At 26.9% G+C, this 20,190-nt stretch overlaps 1 protein-coding gene across 3 annotated transcripts; it reads left to right on the plus strand.

The window, feature by feature from the left end:
• The first annotated feature begins 5,771 nt into the window (after positions 1 to 5,771).
• LOC109808771 (putative branched-chain-amino-acid aminotransferase 7) lies at positions 5,772 to 17,395 on the plus strand. Of its 3 annotated transcripts, XM_083068663.1 has the most exons (11): positions 5,807 to 5,920; positions 9,282 to 9,351; positions 10,453 to 10,528; positions 10,658 to 10,835; positions 10,975 to 11,151; positions 11,239 to 11,370; positions 11,476 to 11,571; positions 11,913 to 12,029; positions 12,136 to 12,231; positions 15,833 to 15,945; positions 17,121 to 17,395. In XM_083068663.1, exons 3-11 carry the CDS (start codon positions 10,482 to 10,484, stop codon positions 17,233 to 17,235), a joined length of 1,071 nt encoding a protein of 356 aa, XP_082924789.1. In that variant the 5' UTR covers positions 5,807 to 5,920; positions 9,282 to 9,351; positions 10,453 to 10,481; the 3' UTR covers positions 17,236 to 17,395. The 3 variants fall into 3 exon arrangements, with proteins under 3 accessions (XP_020227495.1, XP_020227494.1, XP_082924789.1); XM_020371906.3 differs by lacking the exon at positions 9,282 to 9,351 and having other exon boundaries at positions 5,772 to 5,920; XM_020371905.3 differs by lacking the exon at positions 9,282 to 9,351 and having other exon boundaries at positions 5,778 to 5,920; positions 10,413 to 10,528.
• The last annotated feature ends 2,795 nt before the right edge of the window (positions 17,396 to 20,190 follow it).

A 20,190-nucleotide genomic window follows, 5' to 3' on the forward strand; every position in this document is an offset into this window, starting at 1 on the left:
CCACATTCCCCACATAAGAGATGAAGTCCTTCATATTGTATCTTGAACCAATTATTCCGAAACCACACCTTACCCACAACTGGTTGATGAAGATCAATCTCTACACAAACTCTCGCAAATCGTCTGCGTGTTGCATTCAACGTCATCGTATCTACTTTAAGGGGGCGACCAACAGCTGACGCTAACGCTAGTAGAACATTCTCCTCATAATATTCCATGCCCAAACAAGGAAAGCGCACCCAAACCATAGTCTTGTCTATTTTTGTCTCTGACGCCACAAAATCAGGAACCCATTTGCGCACTGCAAGGTAATGGTCAAACAGCATCCAAGGTCCACCAGAAATCACCTTCTCGCGATCCTCACTTAAGTCAAACTTAACTAAGAAGAAACCGCATCCCACATCCATCACATCTCGTATCCACAAGCAAGTTTCCACACACCTTTAAGACGATCCCGTAGAGTAAGGTAGCCAACCTGCTTCCCTAACAACTTCACGATTATAGCCTCTTGCCAGGGAGCCCTCAGCTGTTCCACCACGTTTCGTCCAAAAAAACAACGAGGTTTAAGTTGATTGCCATCTTCAAATTCGATTCGAAAGAGACTCTGCCCAATGAGATCCGCTTTTGGCATGCGTGGTAGTGGGGCTTTGTTATTCATCACTTTATCACGAAAAGAAACATGTTGTCCCCAGTGTCAGGCGGCTCTAGCGTCACGTCGCTTCTCTCCATCACATCACTCAAAGATAATAAAAAAATTCGTATAATGTCAATATTGTTACTCTCAACTTTATATTTATGATATAATTTGAGAGTCAAAATTAAGTAAAAAAAAAAAAATCTCATTCAATTATTCATATTTACATTAATAATTTATTATCTTTTAGTTTTCAAATGATGTTATTTAATTTATATAGATTGTACATGTCACTTAGATAAATAAATAAATAAAACATTATTCACTTAAAAATTTTTAAAAAAAAGTATGTGGTTTAAAAAGATCTCAAGTTAATACAATTTTCACATATAGCAATGAAAGCCTATCATTTCATTTTAGTGAAACAACTGCATTTAATTTTGTTTTATTGGATATTAATGCCTTTTTAATATTATTCAATTATTTGTATATTTAAAATTATATGATTATGTGTATGGAATCATTATGGGAGAACTTATTCTCTATATAAAAATTTACTGAAGTAGCTGTACTTAATTTTGTTTTCCTGGTGGATATTATTGTCTTTTTAATATCATTGAATTATTTGTAGGGAATCATTATCAATTTTTTTCCTGGATATTAATGTCTATTTAATATTATTCAATTATTTCTAGGGAATCATTACGGAGAACTTGCTTTATAATAAGATAAGATACAACTACTTTTTATTAAAAGCTTAAATATGTTTTTATTCATTCAAATTTAAGATAAATTTGTTTTTGGTCTCTTAAATTCAAAACTGTTATTTTTAGTTCCTGTAATTTTTAAAAATTTTATTTTTTTTCCTTAGGTCACTAATAACATATTTGAAAGTGACTAATTAAGACAGTTATGCAATATTAACCGGATTAAATGTGATATTTTTACTAATAGAAACACCAATAGGTAGATTTTGTGCAATAATGTTCGATAAATTTCTTAACAAAATTTGAATATAAGGACTAAAATAAGATTTTTTTGAAATTACAAGGACTAAAAACAACAATTTTAAATTTGAGGGACCAAAAATATATTTACCTTAAATTTAAGGGACTAAAAACATATTTAAGCTAATTTTTTAATATTAATATTTTCAGCTGGTGCAACACGCATTTTTTTACATGCAACACGTAATTTTATTATATATAGTTAAAATTTATAATAAATAATATATGAATAAATATTATATTTAAATATATAAATTATATTTAAAATTTATATAAATAAATGTTTCAAACATATAAATTATATTTTGAATTCATAATAAATAACTTATATTAAAATATATTTTTTTATAATTTATTTTAAAATTTTAACATTTAATTTATAAATAATTATAATAAATAAATAAAATAAATTAGATAAAAAGTTAAAAAAAATTTTACAGGCTCATTTATCAAGAAATTTTTTTAAAAAATATTCTCATATAAAAATATTCAAAATACTCTAATACAAGATAGTAATTCGTAAAAATACATAAGAATTGATTTCATGAAAGTAAGTATAAATTAAATAAATATATTTAATATTACCTTCCACCCTTTATTTAATAAAAAAATAATTAATTATCAAGACTAATAAGAAAAAAGTTAAGTTAGTTAATATTAATTAATAATGTCACAAATAAAAATTTTATTTTAAAAATATTATTTGAATTAAATATTTTAATAATAATTATATTTAATATTACAATACCTAATTTGAAAGATATTTTTTTCCACCAATTACTTGTGTTATTAATAAACAACAAATAAATCCACTTGCATGATAGCTGAATAAGTGTCTAATTTTTATTTTATTTTTATCTAAACCATATATGTGTTTTTATTGAAGGTAATTTTGTTTGAATAAAGTAGAACTAATATGAAATGAAAGATTTATTCCTATAAATATTTAATATAATTACATAATTAATATTTAAACTAAAGACACTAAAAAATTTTCATATTTATTAATCATTGTGCTAGTTAATATTGATTAATGATAAGATGGGTCTAAAGAGTTAAAAAAAATTAAACGACTTAAAAATTATATATGATGATCTTAAATTATTATTGTATTTATTAATATTAATTTTATTTTAATTTCTTAATATGTTAGATGAATGACACGTTTAGGATTTTTATTTATTAAATTTGTTATTTAAAGTGCGTGCTAGTCAATATTGATTAATGATAAGATGGGTCTAAAGAGTTAAAAAAAAAAAAAACTAAATGACTTAAAAAATTTATATGATGATCTTAAATTATTATTGTAAATATTAATCTTAATTTTATTTTAATTTTTTAATATGTTAGATGAATGACACATGTAGGATTTTCATTTATTAAATTTGTTATTTAAAGTAAGATTTGTATTGTATGGAGCATTAATAAAAAACAATTATCTTTATTTTCTTTATATAGTATTTTAGCTCTCTAATAATTAAAAATATAAAGTAGTAATAGAGTAAATATTTTATTAATTACAGATTTCAAAATCTAATAATTCTTTTTTAATGACAGATTTTAAAATTTAATTAATATTAATTTTAATGAGATATAATAATCTAATTGTTATAGTTTTAATTAATTTTAATTATCAAATATTTTAAAATTAATTTATTTTAATTATCGTAATTAATTATAGCTATAATAATTAATATTTCCTTTCTAGGAGTCAGATGCACTAAATATTGCTCTTTTCTATTATCTTTTTTCGATTAAGAACTTTTTAGTTCTGCATTCTCAATCTAGTAGTACTGGAAAGATTTTATTGTATCCTAAAAGACATGTGGGAATCTACAGAGTTCTGCATTCTCAATCTAGTACTAGAAAGATCTTATTGTATCCTGAGAGACTTGTGAGGGAATCTTTGAACTTCTACATTCTCAATTTAGTACCGGGAAGATCTTGTTGTATCTTGAAAGACTTGTGTTGGAATCTACTGATGTCCTTTAGGATGATGCATTACACACCTCAATAGTTAGATTATTTTGTGCTCTTAGAATCTATGGACAACAATCTAAAGGACTAAAAGTTGTTTATGAAAACTCTTGATAAATGTGAGAGATAAGCACAAGACTACGACAACAAAAGAACATGACATATGCGCTGTTGTGACTCAATTAATAATAGTATGATTTTGAAAATATTATTCTTTATGATTAATTAAGTGTGAGACATCATTTGAAAAATAATATAGACAATTAATTATTAAAATTCTTTCCATATTAAGAAGAATTAATTATCAATATTAGTTTTGAATGAGATGAAATTTATGTTGGGGATCCCAAACGCACTCACACGCACAATTGCAAGAGAGAAAGTAAATTAACAAGACATAGAAATTTACGTGGTTCAGTCAGAATAACTTACGTTCACGACTGCACTAGATGGTATTTTCTATTTCATAATTAGGTTTCAATTACATGAATATTTATAAAAAAGAAAGAAAGCAAATAGGTCAAGCCCAATAAACCCTTCAGATTACACATACTCAGCAATTCACCCTATAACCCATATAAATTAATGCGGATCAATTTATCTAATGATGAACATTTTTGCTCTATATTTTGGAGAAATTGGTGATTATATAGTTTATTTGCTTTTGAGGCAATATGTTGATCTATATGACATTATATCAAAGATAGCTAGTGACAATTGAGTGTCATTTGAGTATCTTAATTAAATGTATTTCATATAATGAATGTTAATATCATTAGTATTAGTGGTGTCAACTTTTTCAGTATATCTATTAAAAGTTATAATCATTTACAACATGAGTTATATATCATGAGAAATTTATACGTGGGTATCCTCTATATGAGAATTTTAGATATTATGATATGCTAGAGACATACCATAAATTATGGTACGTACCATTGTAGATTTTTCATTATTGTATTAAAAAATACAATGATGATTAATTGAGTCTTTGATCCATGAAACAAAATCCACTAATATTGTGACATTATACTTTGTTGTAGTGAAATTACTTTGAGATCAATCAATAATAATTATTGAATTACAGTTTGTTATTGTAGAGATGATTGATTGATTGCAAGGCTTAATGGTTGAGAAGCTATTAGCTAGTATTCCATTGAAAATACAAAGTTAAGAAATAATGTGATATAATAATTTTTTAAAAGATAAAAAAAAAATTATTATGTGTAGCCAATGATAAATTTGGTCGATCCTTTGACTTTAAACCTGAGAATATATTATTTATTAAACATTGTGAGTTATTTATAAAGAAGGAGAATAGGATTTTATTAAAGTCATTTGAAACAATTAGTGATGATAAACCAACTTTTGTGATTGGAGATCCCATGAAGAAGTGATGAAAAAGGTTTAATGGAAAAAAAATTAAGAAATTACTTGTTAGGTTCTATTAGCACTAAAATTAATTTAAATTGATTTTAATTTTTTAATCTCTTCATATGATGTGAGAAAGTGCTAAAACTATATAATGAGAGAATAATTTTTATAGTTGAGTTTTATGTGATTATGATTTGTAGCATATACTTAATGAAATCACTTATATATGAGCGTTAAGTATGGTCATTTGCATGAGATCTTGGTGAGACCTTTATAACACTCATGAATATTGGGTGAGCACACCTAAAAGTGCAACATAACAATTACAATAAAAATTATAGGAGTGTATTGTGATTGATTAACTTATGATATACACCAAGTGTTTTTGGTTCAATCATTGGCCACATTTATTATTTCAATAACTTGTTACACCAGTTTCGATGCATTACATTTTATATGAGAGAACCTAAAATATCTTTCTAAACCTTTTGAAACATATGAGAAATTATTTTATGTTGTATCTTAGGAACTTGTGTAGCGTCTACAAATGATTCATTTATGACTAAAGAGTTTAAATTTATTTTGTGTTTTCAACATCCATAAAAAATAAATATATAATCTAAATTACTTAAATAATATAATTAATTATCTGTCAACTATGTGAAAAGATTTGAAGGTAGCTTTTTATAACATATAAATAATATATGAAAATTTTGGTCGTTTAAAAATAAAATAAAATAAAATAAAATAATTATGTGGAGTGAGCCACGTTCTTGTTATTTTTCTCCGGTTGTTCCAGATTTCCAATATAAAAGGGCTTCCCCATGATGGCTCTCTGCATTAAATCTCACTTCCCTTCCCATCTCTTTCAAGTCATTCTCCTTCATTCTTCCATTAAAGTTTGAGGCGGCTTTTAAACAAGTTTAAGGTACGAATGTTTCCTTTCCTTCTTTTCTTTTTCATTCTATTTTATCACTTTATAGTGAATCTTAGTGAACACCGATTGATAGTATTTGACACTTGATGAAATGTTTAGATTCGATTTTTAATCTTTTTTGTCTGATTGGATCTTTATCGTTTGCAATTTTAGATGATGTAAGCGAAACCCCTATGAAAATTGCTCTAATTTTATTTCAAATTAGAAATTCATGTCGCAACTCACACACCATTAGATTTAGAGAGAGATCGAAAAAAAAATAGGTTTCTCTGCCAAGCAACTCATGTTTTTCAATTTTTTGATTCCACTAGTATATAAAATGTTTTTCAGAATTAGATCGTATTGCGTTATGCAGATTGTGTGGATTCTAGTAGGTTAATAAATTTGTAAAAACATTTAGTTGGAAAAAAATGTTATGTAAATTGCTTAAAGCAATAAAATTAATCAATATGGTATTATACTTGTATGTACCACTCTAATGAGTTGTATTGTGAAATATGCCTAATTCCTGAAGGAAAATTTGTCACATTGAGCCCTATCCAATTGCCACATTAATTTCATCCAATAATTTTTCATTACTGACTAAGCTTCATCACCCTACATTTTTAGGCGCAAGAAAAACAGGGTTCTTTTATGCGTCAAATTTTTTTTTTCCCCTAAAAATGTCAAATGAACGGTGCAACGACAGACTGTTGAGTTGTGAAATTAGAGAGTAGCCCACAAACAGAAGAATAAAAAATGGTGAAAATGTAAGAGTGAAAATAAATTGTTGGGTGATAGGGCTACGGTGACTGTGTCCAACAAGTGACGTATGGTAAACTATAATTAGTACATAATATAATCGTATGGTAAACATCATTTTGTTCTCTCTTCTTTTTCCTTATTTTCCATCTTCACCATTCTCATGCTGTAAAAAGATAGAACGCTTAACTTGGGTCCACAATTCTTTAGTGTGTCCAGTTTTGTGGGGCCCACCACTTGACTCCACTCCCTCTATCAGTGATCTTGGTTTTTGGACTTGGATGCATCCTCGTCTTTTTATAAATAAAAAAAAAAAATTTAAAGATAAGAAAAATTAAAAAATATCTTCATATTTTTAATTATCTAAATTTCTTTCTATCCAACCATTAGATTAATTTTAATGATTAATTTAAGTTTCATGTTTCTAACTACCGGACCTTTTTTCATTCGATTGCTGAGTTAATCTGAGTGATCAATTTATGATTTTTGTTTAAATTTTTAAATTCTAATTTGTGAAAAAAAGGAATGTAAGATAGGATTGTGATTTGTGATGCATTAAAATTAAATGTAGAAGGATTTTGCTTGTGTGGGGGCATAGCCGCTAAAGAGAAGATTGGCGTGGGACACCAGTAGAATTCTCTAGCATTGTGAACGAGGTTGAATATCAACTTGAAAATGGAGGACAGAAAAAAAAAACTAAAAAAAGAAAGAATCTATGTGAAAAGGATGCATGATAATCTCCTGTACATACCTATTAAAGTAGTTCACTGTAACCCTCATGTTGTTTGGTTGGTATGAATCGATGGTATGATACAGTTTGGTAGGTATGATACAGGGAAAGATGGAAATAAAAAGGTTTAAACATATTTTTTCACAAACATGATTGGTGTTTTATCAATTTTTTTTCTTTTTTATTGTTTGGTTTGTTAAAAAATGAAAAAGGAGGTGCAAAAAATAATGAAAAAACTTTTTTAAGTTATTCAGAAAGAAAAGATTAAAGAATAAATGAATTATAGAATAAAAAATAAATCGTAAATAATGAAAAAGTTGATAAATAATATTTTTATTATTTCATTATTAAATATTAAAATATTGACACTGCAAATCATATTAAATATAACTATTTTCATTCTCTCAAAAAAGAAAAAGAAACTATTTTCATTACTTTTTCCTTATTCATTCATGTTTTTCAAAGTAAATTCTAAAACTAAAAAATGTTTATTATTACACTTAAGTATATTTTTCAGTCGGTGGATTTTTATTTTAATATTTTTAATATTTTAATTAGTTTTATCTCTCATAAAATTGAAAGTATTATTTTTGTTCTTACTTTTAAATAACACTCTTAACTGCTTTTGTATTTAAATCTAAGGGGGGTGTATTGGTTTAGGATTTCGTAGGATTTTAAAAGACTTTTTTTGAGTAAAAAAATCCATTGGTATTCAATCAGGATTTTATGTCACTTAAAAATAATCTAGTGGTATTCAATCAGGATTTTCAAGATTTTTTAAAGAGTCCATTAAAATCCATTGGTATTCAAAAATATAAGGATTTTAAAAGATTGTTGTGTGAGAGGGATTTTGAAGGACTTTCTAGTGTTATCTATAAATACCAAATTCATAAAACAATCCCATCCAAACCCATCGGATTTTGAAGGATTGTTTGAAGTGACTTTTCAAGAATTTTCAAGTGAGTTTTTTATCTTTTTTTTTTATGCTCCTGTCTTTTCCATTTTTTCTTTGCTAATAATACTGCACTATTGTTCATTGCTCATATATAATATTGTAGTATTGTTTTCATCTCATTCTCCTATTTTGTGAAACTCCGATATATAAATGATAGTGTCATTGATTTATTCTATTTTTCTGTTCGTTCTCTTTGATTGACTTGCTTTATTTTATTCTATGTAGTTGAATTTGTTCCTTTATATAACACAAAAAAATGCTTAAAATTTTAACTTTTAAGTGGTAATTTTTTTTATAACACACGTCAAGAAAAGAAAAAAGTGAAAGATGAAATTGATATTATAATCTCTACAATATATATATATATATATATATATATATATATATATATAAAAGATGAATTTGTTAGGGTTTCTGTGAGTAAAATGAGATGAAAATTGATCTTAATTGGGGGAAGAACCCGCTTAGCATAAAAATTGCGATTTATCTTCTTCCTTTAAGTTTGTTACTCTTATTCTTCTCCTTTTATGACTCAACAATTATTTTATTTTTTTTACTATGAATTTTTCTTTTTCTTTTTATATTGTGAAATTAGGACTTTTTTATATTTTAAAAAAGAAAATTAACATAAAACGTTGCAGTATCTAATTTTTTAGGGTTTAGAATTTATGTCTTCATTAGCTTATATTTTAAAAGAGGAAATATTGTTAAAATATTTGTTAGAATAATTTATATTTATAAATATCGTTAAAAATTATCATATAATATATAACTAAAATAATATATATATATATATATATATATATATATATATATATATATATATATTCTTTATATCTAAATGCTTATTCTTTAAATAATAATAATAATAATTATTATTATTATTATTATTATACTAATATTATATATATTGCATATGTAATTAGGTAATTATTTTTTTGGTGGATTGTGGATTTCCTAATGACGCCAATTTTTAGCTCCATTTCGAGGTGTAAGGTATCATCTACAAGATTTTGCAGGTCAGGGTAATAACCCTGAAAATGAGAAAGAATTGTTCAATCTTTGTCATGCGTCTTTAAGGAATGTGATCGAGAAAATATTTGGTATTTTTAAATCAAGGTTCACAATTTTTAAGTCAGCATCTCCATTTTTATTTAAGACACGAGTAGAACTTGTGTTAGTACGTGTAACACTACATAATTTTCTACGTAAAGAATGTCGTTCTGATGAATTTCCAATTGAAGCGGTGGATGAATCTTCATCTTCAACGTTACCAATTAATGAAGATCATACTTTTGAACCTATTATTCAAATCCAGGAACAAGAGCGAAAATACGCTAATGCTTGGAGGACTAGTATAGATATGGATATGTGGGTGAATGCTATTTAAGAGGACAAGATATTATAAAGAATTATTATTATTATTATTATTATTATTAATTATCTAGACATTATTTTTTTTTATTATTTTTGTCTTTGACTCTTTAAATTTGAATGTACGAAATTTTTTTTGAAATCTTATCAAATGTCAAAAATCCATGAAAATTCTACAAAATCCCATAGAATCCATTAAAATCCTGATTTAAAAGTCTTGCAGAATCTATTAAAATCCTGATTTTAAGTCTTGTAGAATCCTGCAAAATCTTAAAAGTCATGAAAATCCTGCAAAATCTTTTAAAATCCGTAGGATTTTTTTTAACTAAAAAAGTCTTTTAAAATCCTAATCCAATACACCCCCCTAAGAGTCAATTGACCTTTCTTAAATGATATTCACTAGTAAGTATTTAAAATGTTAGCAGGTGATGTATTTATTTAAGAAATTTCAAAATAAATATTTTTTATTTATTTTAAAATGAACTAAAATTAATGATTATAAAATTTTAAAATAAAAATAAAAATATTTTACTATAATTGAAATTTATTCGCATTATAAAGACTAAAATTATATTTAATACAAATAAGATCGTTACATCATTTAAGTATCATTTCTATCGTTTTCATTTATAAAGTACCACTATAATCAATTCTGTAGCAGAAAATGACGTGACTTGTAACAGGTATTTGTCTCGAGGCTAACTGACACCATTTTCGACGCAGAAAAAAACAAAGAAACTGCAGTCACAGCTATGTCTCCCCCTTCTATCCTAGGGAACGGCAAAGACTGTTCTGGAAGGTACAACACGACAATGTGATAGATATAAATCTTGTTTTATTTATATTTTTATATTTTTATAATATAATGATAGTACTATAACATTGGTGATTTTGAATATTTGATCACCCGATTTTGTCTAAAAAACAGTGCAGCTGAGGAAATCTATGCTGACATTAATTGGGATGAGCTTGGATTTAATATAATCCCAACAGATTACATGTATGTTATGAAATGTGCAAAAGGAGATAAGTTCTCACAAGGATCCCTTCTTCCCTATGGAAACATTGAGATCAGCCCTTCTGCTGGCATCTTAAATTATGGACAGGTTCTTCATATATAACACAATAGTGTCAAGTGATTCATAAATTAATGTTAATGATAAGCTTTTGTAGAACACACAAAAAAAGTTGATTTAAATCAAATTCTAGCCAAAGCCTCACAAATATAAAAATGATTATCCTTAGGGTATCTTTGAGGGGCTAAAGGCACTCAGGACTAAAGATGGACGTATACTTCTATTTCGACCAGAAGAGAATGCTCAACGCATGAAGATAGGAGCAGACAGATTGTGCATGCCATCTCCATCTATTGACCAGTTTCTTAATGCTGTAAAACAAATTGTTCTTGCCAACAAACGTTGGGTATTCATTTTCCTCCTATTCATCACTATGATTTTTTTTCCCTCTAAGAAATTGGAAAACTTATTATAAGCTTCAAATATGTAACAGGTGCCTCCTCCAGGAAAAGGGTCACTGTATATTAGGCCATTGCTCATGGGAACAGGAGCATTGTTAGGTGTGGCACCAGCACCTGAGTATACTTTTCTTGTTTATTGTTCTCCTGTTGGAAGCTACCACAAGGTTCGCTATGGATTTCCACGTGATTATTATTATAAGGAAAAGATTCCAATTACAACTTGCTGAAATTTCATACTCTAGAATAATTCAATTTCATCTTTGTGACAGGGTGCACTAAACTTAAAAGTTGAGGATAAACTATATAGAGCAATATCTGGCACTGGTGGAACCGGAGGGATCAAAAGTGTTACCAATTATGCCCCTGTAAGCATACACTACCAAATAATGCATCACCAATAAAACAGTTCTATCCAACTTGAATTAATATCTGTTTTCCGTTAGAACTCAAGAAATCAAGTTAAAGCAGAAAATAACTGTGTTAATAAAAACTTTGGTCCGGAATTTCATCATCCTATAAACTATATTTAATGGTCTAAGTGTTCCCTTCTAGCTTTATATATATCTTGCTGATAATAATACACACAGGCATGACTACTTAGAAGGCTAATTAAGTCAAATCATTGATCAAATTAGAAGCCACCCAAATAAATTTGGCTCTTTATTAATTGAGTATATTATCTTTATATATGTTTCCGGCACCATAGGTTTACACTGCAATGAGTAAAGCAAAAGCCAACGGATTCTCCGATGTGTTGTTCTTAGACGCAGCAACTGGAAAACATATAGAAGAGGCCACGGCATGTAATGTGTTTGTTGTGAAGGTACATTAACAACCTTATAGTGTTGCTAATTATAAATTTGTACGTCCAAACCATGTGAAAATTTTATTATGTCTTAACAAAGTTTATTTAATTTAATCTTATGAAGGGCAATGTCATCTCCACTCCTGCAACAGATGGAACCATCTTGCCTGGTATCACGCGAAAATCCATCATTGACATCGCCATTGATTTGGGTCATCAGGTATTAATTAATTTTCCTCCAATTATTGAGCATGTATATTGATTAATCTTGGTAGTGTTTCATTTTCTTCAAATATGGTTTTCCAAACTAGCCACCGCCAAATCACAATGTTACTGGTTGTCACAATCGGAATTGTGGAGCAGGCGAAAACAGATTTAAAAAAATTCGAAAGTCGCAATTGATGTTTCTTTTAAGAAAACATTAGATAACTTTTTTTAAAAGGAATGATCTTTGAAACTACATTTGAGTTTGGATTTATTATTAAGTTTTGAAAGTTGTTTTAAATTTTAATGAGTTATAATTAAATAGAAAGTTAAATATATAAATTAAATATTTATATTGAATCGATTCATGAATTAAATAAATTGAGTTGTCCACTCAAATTTGACTCATTTATTTATATAATACAATTTTTAGATAAAATTTAATTTATTTAGTTCATAAATTAAGTTCATCAAACTAGTTAGCAAATCAATTTTCGAACTACTTTCGAACTGATTAGATTTATTGGCACTTCTATTTTAGAAGAAAGTTTAAAGGCATCAAACTATTAAAATTAGTATCTTGAAATTCTAGGACTTTGAGAATGTTAGATTCAATTAACCATTTTCTCAAAGAAACTTTTTAATAAATATATTAATTATTTTTATTAAACATCGTATTTTCATTTCATTTTATAATTAATTTTTACTTTTAAATCATATATAGAGGAACTTTATTAAAACAAAAACATAACATAACTTATATCCTTAAATCTTTAAAACTAAGTCTCATTCAAATAATCATTTCTTTCTATAATATTACTTGATTTTAAATAAATAAATTTTTTGGTAAATTATAAAATTTTGTTTTAATTATTTAGAGTTCATATTTCATAGAATAATTTAAAAAAAAATTATATTAACTAAGACTATCAAATTATCATAAACTGTACTTCAAAATGTTTATAAGGGTCAAAAAATGTGACATCTAATCGATCTTGTTGTTGTTGTTATAAAATTGAATTTAATTATTTTAATATAAATATGAAATAATTCTTATTTTTAAATTATGCAAGTTTGACGTTATTTTATTGTCATTCCTTCAATTTGTTTACTTACTAACACGTATATACAATTTCAAAACTTTCTAAATCCTAGTTTTTTTGAGCTACTACCGTACCCGTAGAAATCGAATAATTCTGATATCTTAAATTATGTGAACAAATAAATTTAAAAATAAATTTTAAACAAAAAAATTTCAGATTAAAAATTAATATAAGATGAATTAATAAAAAAAGATTAATTCAGAAAAAAATAATTAAAAAACTAATTTTCATAACAAATTTTGTTTATATGTGACAATTATAAAAATTAAAAATGAAAGGTTGTAATAATACTAAAAAAACATTAAAATAAAAAAGAAAAATAATAAATAATACAACTAAAAAACTAATGTATACTATAAATTCAAAAAATTAAAATCAAAGAAAAAACTAATATGTATTAACAAAACACTAATATTAAACTATTTAATTATAATAGATGCTAAAGTAAGAAAATATTAAAAAAAATATATAAATAATATAAAGATATAAAAAAAATTATAAAGGTAAATTATTAAAAATATTAAATTAAGACAAAAACAAAAACAAGTAACTACAATTCTAATATCCATCGATTATAATGGGTATCGTAGCATTTTTCTTCTTCTTTTTTTTACGTTAATTAACTTCCACTATAACTAAATTTTTTTTACAAAATATCTATATTAATTAATATAACGGGGATACCCTATCAATAATTACTTTTTTTTTACCAATACTTTTTTATTTTTAAAAAAATATTTTTTAATCAAATTTAAAAACTTAAAACTAATAAATTAATCATAATATCAATTAAATCAATATACTTTTATTATTTAATTTTTACTTTTCGTGCCTCGGCCCTACTAGTAACATAGAAAGGTAATTTAATTCAAGATTTAACGTGAAAAAAAAGTAAAAATAAAAAATATATTAAACCCACATCACTCCCTTATATGACTTAATTATAAATATATCACTACAACAAAATTTATTATTATTGACAATTATTTCACGATAATAAATTACTTATTTCTATTTTATTATCTAATAAAATATTAATAACTAATATATAATGACTATTAGAATTGTATTTACATCATACCAAAATTTATTATTAGCAACAATTATTTATTGAAAAATATTTAAGTCTTACATCGACTAAAAATAAAATAATTAAAAAGTATATAAGTGGATAATAACTCTCACCTTACAAGTTTGTTTTTGTAGGGTTGAGTTAGACTTATAACTTACTATTCTAAGTTGGTATTAGATTACTCACCATTATCAAACTCAATAATGTTAAACTTGAAGGGGTGTATTGGGAAAAATTCAAATCCCACATTGATTATAGATAAAATAATTAATTAGAAGACAATCTTCATCTTACAAGTCTCACATTGACTAAAGATAAGATAATTAAAAAGTATTTATATTTATCTTACAAGTCTCACATTAACTAGAAATAAGGTAATCAAAGAGTATTATTAATCATTTTTTAAACTTATAGTGACAATAACAAAAAAATATTGAATGTTAGTAAAAAATGACACAAAACTTATACATTTTTACTGACCATTATAAGAGTCTTTATCAATATGCAGAATAATTATGGATAAATATTTTAGTGACACTACATACAATGATTAATATAAAAATATTGATAAAAAATTTTACAATAATTTTTATTGTCGCTAAAATTTTTATTGAATCTCACTAAAAATCTATTTTAAGAACAAAAGATAATGTGGGAAGGAAAGAAGCACGTAGAGGACTGTGACTGTGACGTTTTACGTGCACTTGCAGCGCAGGCATGCATTGCATACATAGTATTTGCAAAGCCTAGCTTACAGCAACAAAAACCACAACTCAAGTGTAAACACCAATAGTTTCGTGACTTTGTGGAGGCTTGCTAGAGTCTCATGACACTTGCCTGTGTGTAAGACAGTAAGAATAAGACCTTTATTAGGTACGAGGGTTGCAAGTTTCATGTCCCTCATGGAGGAAGGTTCTGTGTATTGGGTTGCATGGATGGTTGCCAGTGAAAAATGATATTATATTATGTTGGTGGGTTTGCGCTGAGAAAGACGATGGTGTTTCACCTGATTTTCACAACTATGATATTTAAGCTACTATATTCTTTTACAATTTTTCTTTTTCTTTTTTCTTTTTTATATTTAAATTTTTATACACAATTATTTATTTTTTGTATTTTGTTATTTCCCTTATTTTTAATTTTTTTAAACAAATTTTAATATTTTTCGGACTAAATGGAATATTCACACCAGTTATTCATCATCCTCGTCATCTCATATATAATAAAATACTTGTTATTTTTATGGTTTTTCCTTCGCATTTGTTCGGTACGTAAGAGAATATATGTATTACAGGAAGTGATAAATAAAGAAGAAAAGATCGATGGTCATATCAACACCCCAAGAAAAACTAATTCGTTGTGTCTATGAGGAAATTAATGTAGTTTTTCTTGATTTCTCAATTGTGTATACTTATTAAGGAAGCGATTACTTGAATTATCAGGTCGTGGAACGTGCCGTATCAGTGGAGGAAATGCTAGATGCTGAAGAAATGTTCTGCACGGGAACTGCAATGGTTGTCAACTCTGTTGCATCGGTAACCTACAAGGATACAAGGTAACAGTTACATTTAAATTATCTGGTTATCTTTGTTTTCAATATTTATCTGAGGTAATAGTTACAATTTAATTAATCTATTTCTCTCTGTTTTCAATATTTTATGTGAATTCAATTAGAACGTACCCATTTTTTATATTATTCTTTCTATTTTATTTTGTTTGATAATTATTTTTTTAAAAAAAATATTAAGAAATATGCAGTTTTAGATTAAGAGAATGTTTGGAAAAAAAAATTATAATCTCACATTTAAGCTTTTTTTTATATATAAAAAGTTGTTTGCAAAAAAAAGTTGTATGTTTTGAAGAGAACAACTTTTGTAAAAAAAAAATTCTCTAAAAAATAAGTTGTTTTCATGAAAGTAAAAAAAATTTGAAATTTTTATTCTTTTTAAATAATTTTTCTTCCCTAAAGCTAATTTATTTTATAAATTTTTTTTATCAAATAATTAAATATTTCAATGTCACTTTTTAACAAATTTATCCAAACAAAAGTTCGTTTTTATTAGTATAATCAATTATATCAGTAATTGACTATACAAAATTATTGAAATAGTATAATTTTTACATATTGCACAGATACACTCTAATAGATGCAATTAATAATTTAGACTTTATAAAATTTATTTAGCAATTTATTAATATATTTAATAACTTTTCTCTCTTCTACACTTGTAATTTTATATTTTCTCACTCCATTAAATTATAAATAGATAAGGATGATAATAGAAAAAATACGTTTAACGACAATCGAAAATGGAACAAACTTTTTTAACTTTTGCTAAAAGAACTGAGAATATTATTTAATAAATAAAATAAGATTATTGATTTTTATAGTAATTATTTTAAATATTATATAAGGTGATACTTAATTTATGACACTATAAATTATTTTTTAGTTTAATTTATATACACTAAAAAAAAGTCATTTTATCATATGATCTTATTTATTGACATCATGTTACATTAAAGTGACTTTTTTATTAGATATCGGTATAAAATATCTAACACTAATGATACATATAAATTAAACAGAATAATTTTATGATGATAATATGTACCACATGCAATTAATCTCTTTAAAGAGATCTCTCCTCTCAATCTTGATGACATATTCAGCATTCAACAAAATGATAGTGCTAAGATTCATTAAAATTTATTGGCATGGCAATGCAGAGTGAATTACACAACAGGTCCAGAAACATTGTCAGCAAAACTACGGAAAACACTAGTTGGAATTCAAACAGGGAGTCTCGAGGACAAAAAGTCATGGACTGTCCGAGTAGATTGAGTATATTGAACACCATTTGTTAAATGTTATTTGTTGCACTTAAAATATGTTCAGAGCAAAGGTACCTTATCTCAACAATAAGAATAGACTAGAGTCCAAATATTAAAACCAATCGACTAGACGTCAATTATTATTGCAATAAAAGTTCTTGATTGTTTAATTTGGGACCCAACTTTTAGTGGGAAAAAGTATTTCTTCAATTGGGAATAATCTAAATTTAAAATGGAGTCAGGATTTGATAGTTTTTTCTTATTAGCAAAGAACATTTACTAATAATTAAACATAAAGACTTGACTTAAACTCGAAGCGTGCCCAAGTTAAGCATATTGTTCAATCATGAAATGTTGGAAACAAATTAAAACATTTTTTTTACACGTAATAATGATGAGAAACATATTAAAAATATTGTCATGAAAAAATAGAAAATCATCATACAAAATTATTATTTAATGTGGTTTGGTTTCTTATATTTATGTTTACAAAAATATTTATTATCTCAAATATATTACATATATTTATGAAAACTCCTCCTTTTAGGTTTTATAGATGAAATTTAAAAATTCTCCCTCATAAGTTTTGTAGATAAAACTTGGAAACCCTTGACATGTTTTCTAGTAAAATTTGACAAACCCTCCTTTACAAGTTTTTTAGTGAAACTTGGAAAACCTCCTCCACCAATTTTCTAACAAAAGTTGGAAAACTCTCCTTCGCGAGTTTTTTTGTGAAATTTGGCAAATCATTATTCACAAATTTTCTAGCAAAACATGGTAAATCCTCCTTTATATGACATCATTCCCCACTTAGAGTGATGACCTTCTCTATAGATCGGATGGTTCTTATCATCCTAAGAGTTTGTATTTATTGATCAAATATTTTAATTTTAAAAGAAGAAATAAATATCTAAAATAAATATTATATTTTAATACTAAACAATATCCTAGAAGAAAAATATTATCTTTTAAAATCTAAACAATATTTTAGAAATTTGAATTGTATTTCAAACATGAATCACAAGCAAGTGTTATTTTGCACTTTTGACTATTAAAATGCAGCAACTAATACCCAAAACACATTATTAGCACTCCCTCAACCAAAGCACCATGAGCAATACATAGGTAAAGTGTTAAAATTGTAATAATCCAACAGATCATTACACTTAGTATATATAGCAAAGTTACTATGAAAGTGAAAAACATAAATAATATCAACTACACTAAGATTCTCATGCAACATCTAGATATTCATGAAATAGATATATGTATAAGGTGTGTCGCAACCCAAAAAAATTTTATATTGCGACCTATGGTTTAGACATCCTTTTGAAAATCTCATCAATTAAGAAATGTCCAGACACCAGACTAATCCTTAATTAATGGTTTTGAAAATAGGTTCATGGAGTCGCCACCAATGTTTTACTCAAAACATTGGAAAAAGAAAAGGTTTTTAAAAGTCCAACAATGGCCTTGATAACCAAAATTGGGTTCGGGGGTCGGTTACGTGTAGGGAAGGTATTAAGCACCCCTACAAAGCCCTAAATCGGTATCCTATGATGAAGATAATGTAATAAGAATTAATAGTTTAAATATTTAATCTCCTTTATTAATGATTATTTACATGAAAATTAAATTACACGAAGAACCCTAAGATATCTACATAATTGCGCTTATTATAGCAATATATGAAATAAAAGAAGAGAAAGATAGAACAAGAGATTGATGAGTAATACCTCGTAGCAAGCTTTATTAGATCTTCAACTATAGATATTTTAGGTGCTTTGCGGCAACCTTTCACACTACAATATATCTCATAAAACTCAAGAAATACAATAGGAGAGAGAAAGAGAAATTTCGAGCTCTAAGGAGTTTTGGACGAAATTTTTGAGGCCCTGAGAACCGTGCCCAAGCTGTCTGTTTATAGGCATCAGAAAGTGGCCAGAACGACCCATTCCAAATCTGGAACGGCCCATTCTGGATCCGAACGTTGTGTGTTAATCACGCACCTGGGAACGGCTCGTTCTGAACTAAGAATGGCCCGTTCCGGAGTTGAGATTAACACTATATTCCCTTGCTTAGAACGACCCGTTCCAAACTCGGTTTTTAGGCCTTTTTAACAGTTTGGAACTGCCCGTTCTGGTTTAGGAACGGCCCGTTCCAGACCAAGTTTTTTAGGCCTTTTGATTAGTTTGGAACGACCCGTTCTGGTCTTGAACGGCCCGTTCTAACCAAGAGTCTTTAATCTTTGAGGTGGCTCGGAATGGCCCGTTCTAATTTAGGAATGACCCGTTCCAGATTTGGGAATGGCCCGTTTTGATTTTGGAACAACCCGTTCCGGGCCACTAAAACTAGTTATTTTGGGCTTTCGGCCCTTTGATGTCCTGTCTTGTTATTTTCCTGCTTTGGGAGTTCCTTTCCTTGATAATAGACGTCCATTTCTTTGTTTGTATGCCCCTCGGACGAAATTGGGTGTCTACAGGGTGCAGAAAACATAAAGTAATTCCGGCCAATATAACTGGAAAACATAAAGTACCTTATGGGGTTACATATAACCCCTATACATATATACAATATACATTAAATACACATTACTGTATATAAAAATAACCCTATCACCAGTCAAGCATCCTTGTACAACAATACTACTTCAAAATAGTAAACTCAAAACTAGGTCATCTCCAACATATCCACCAACAAGCCAAGTCATCCAAGCTAATTTTGATTTAGCCTTATACTAAGTATAACCATTGTAATCCAACCACAAGGAAAAGAAAATGTAAGCTTGTGAAAGAATCAAAATAACAACAAGAAGTGAACTTACAACTTAAGCAACATAAACAACTTAAAAACATCAAGTTAACCCATGGAATATCATCAATTTACTATCGTCATACAATAGATAGAACAACTTACATCATATACAACATTATTCTCTCAACATATACAACTCTAATCACAACTT

This window comes from Cajanus cajan, chromosome 2 (genome assembly GCF_000230855.2).
Source record: "Cajanus cajan strain Asha chromosome 2, NIPB_CcT2T_4, whole genome shotgun sequence".
In the NCBI taxonomy this organism is placed as follows: Eukaryota; Viridiplantae; Streptophyta; class Magnoliopsida; order Fabales; family Fabaceae; genus Cajanus; species Cajanus cajan.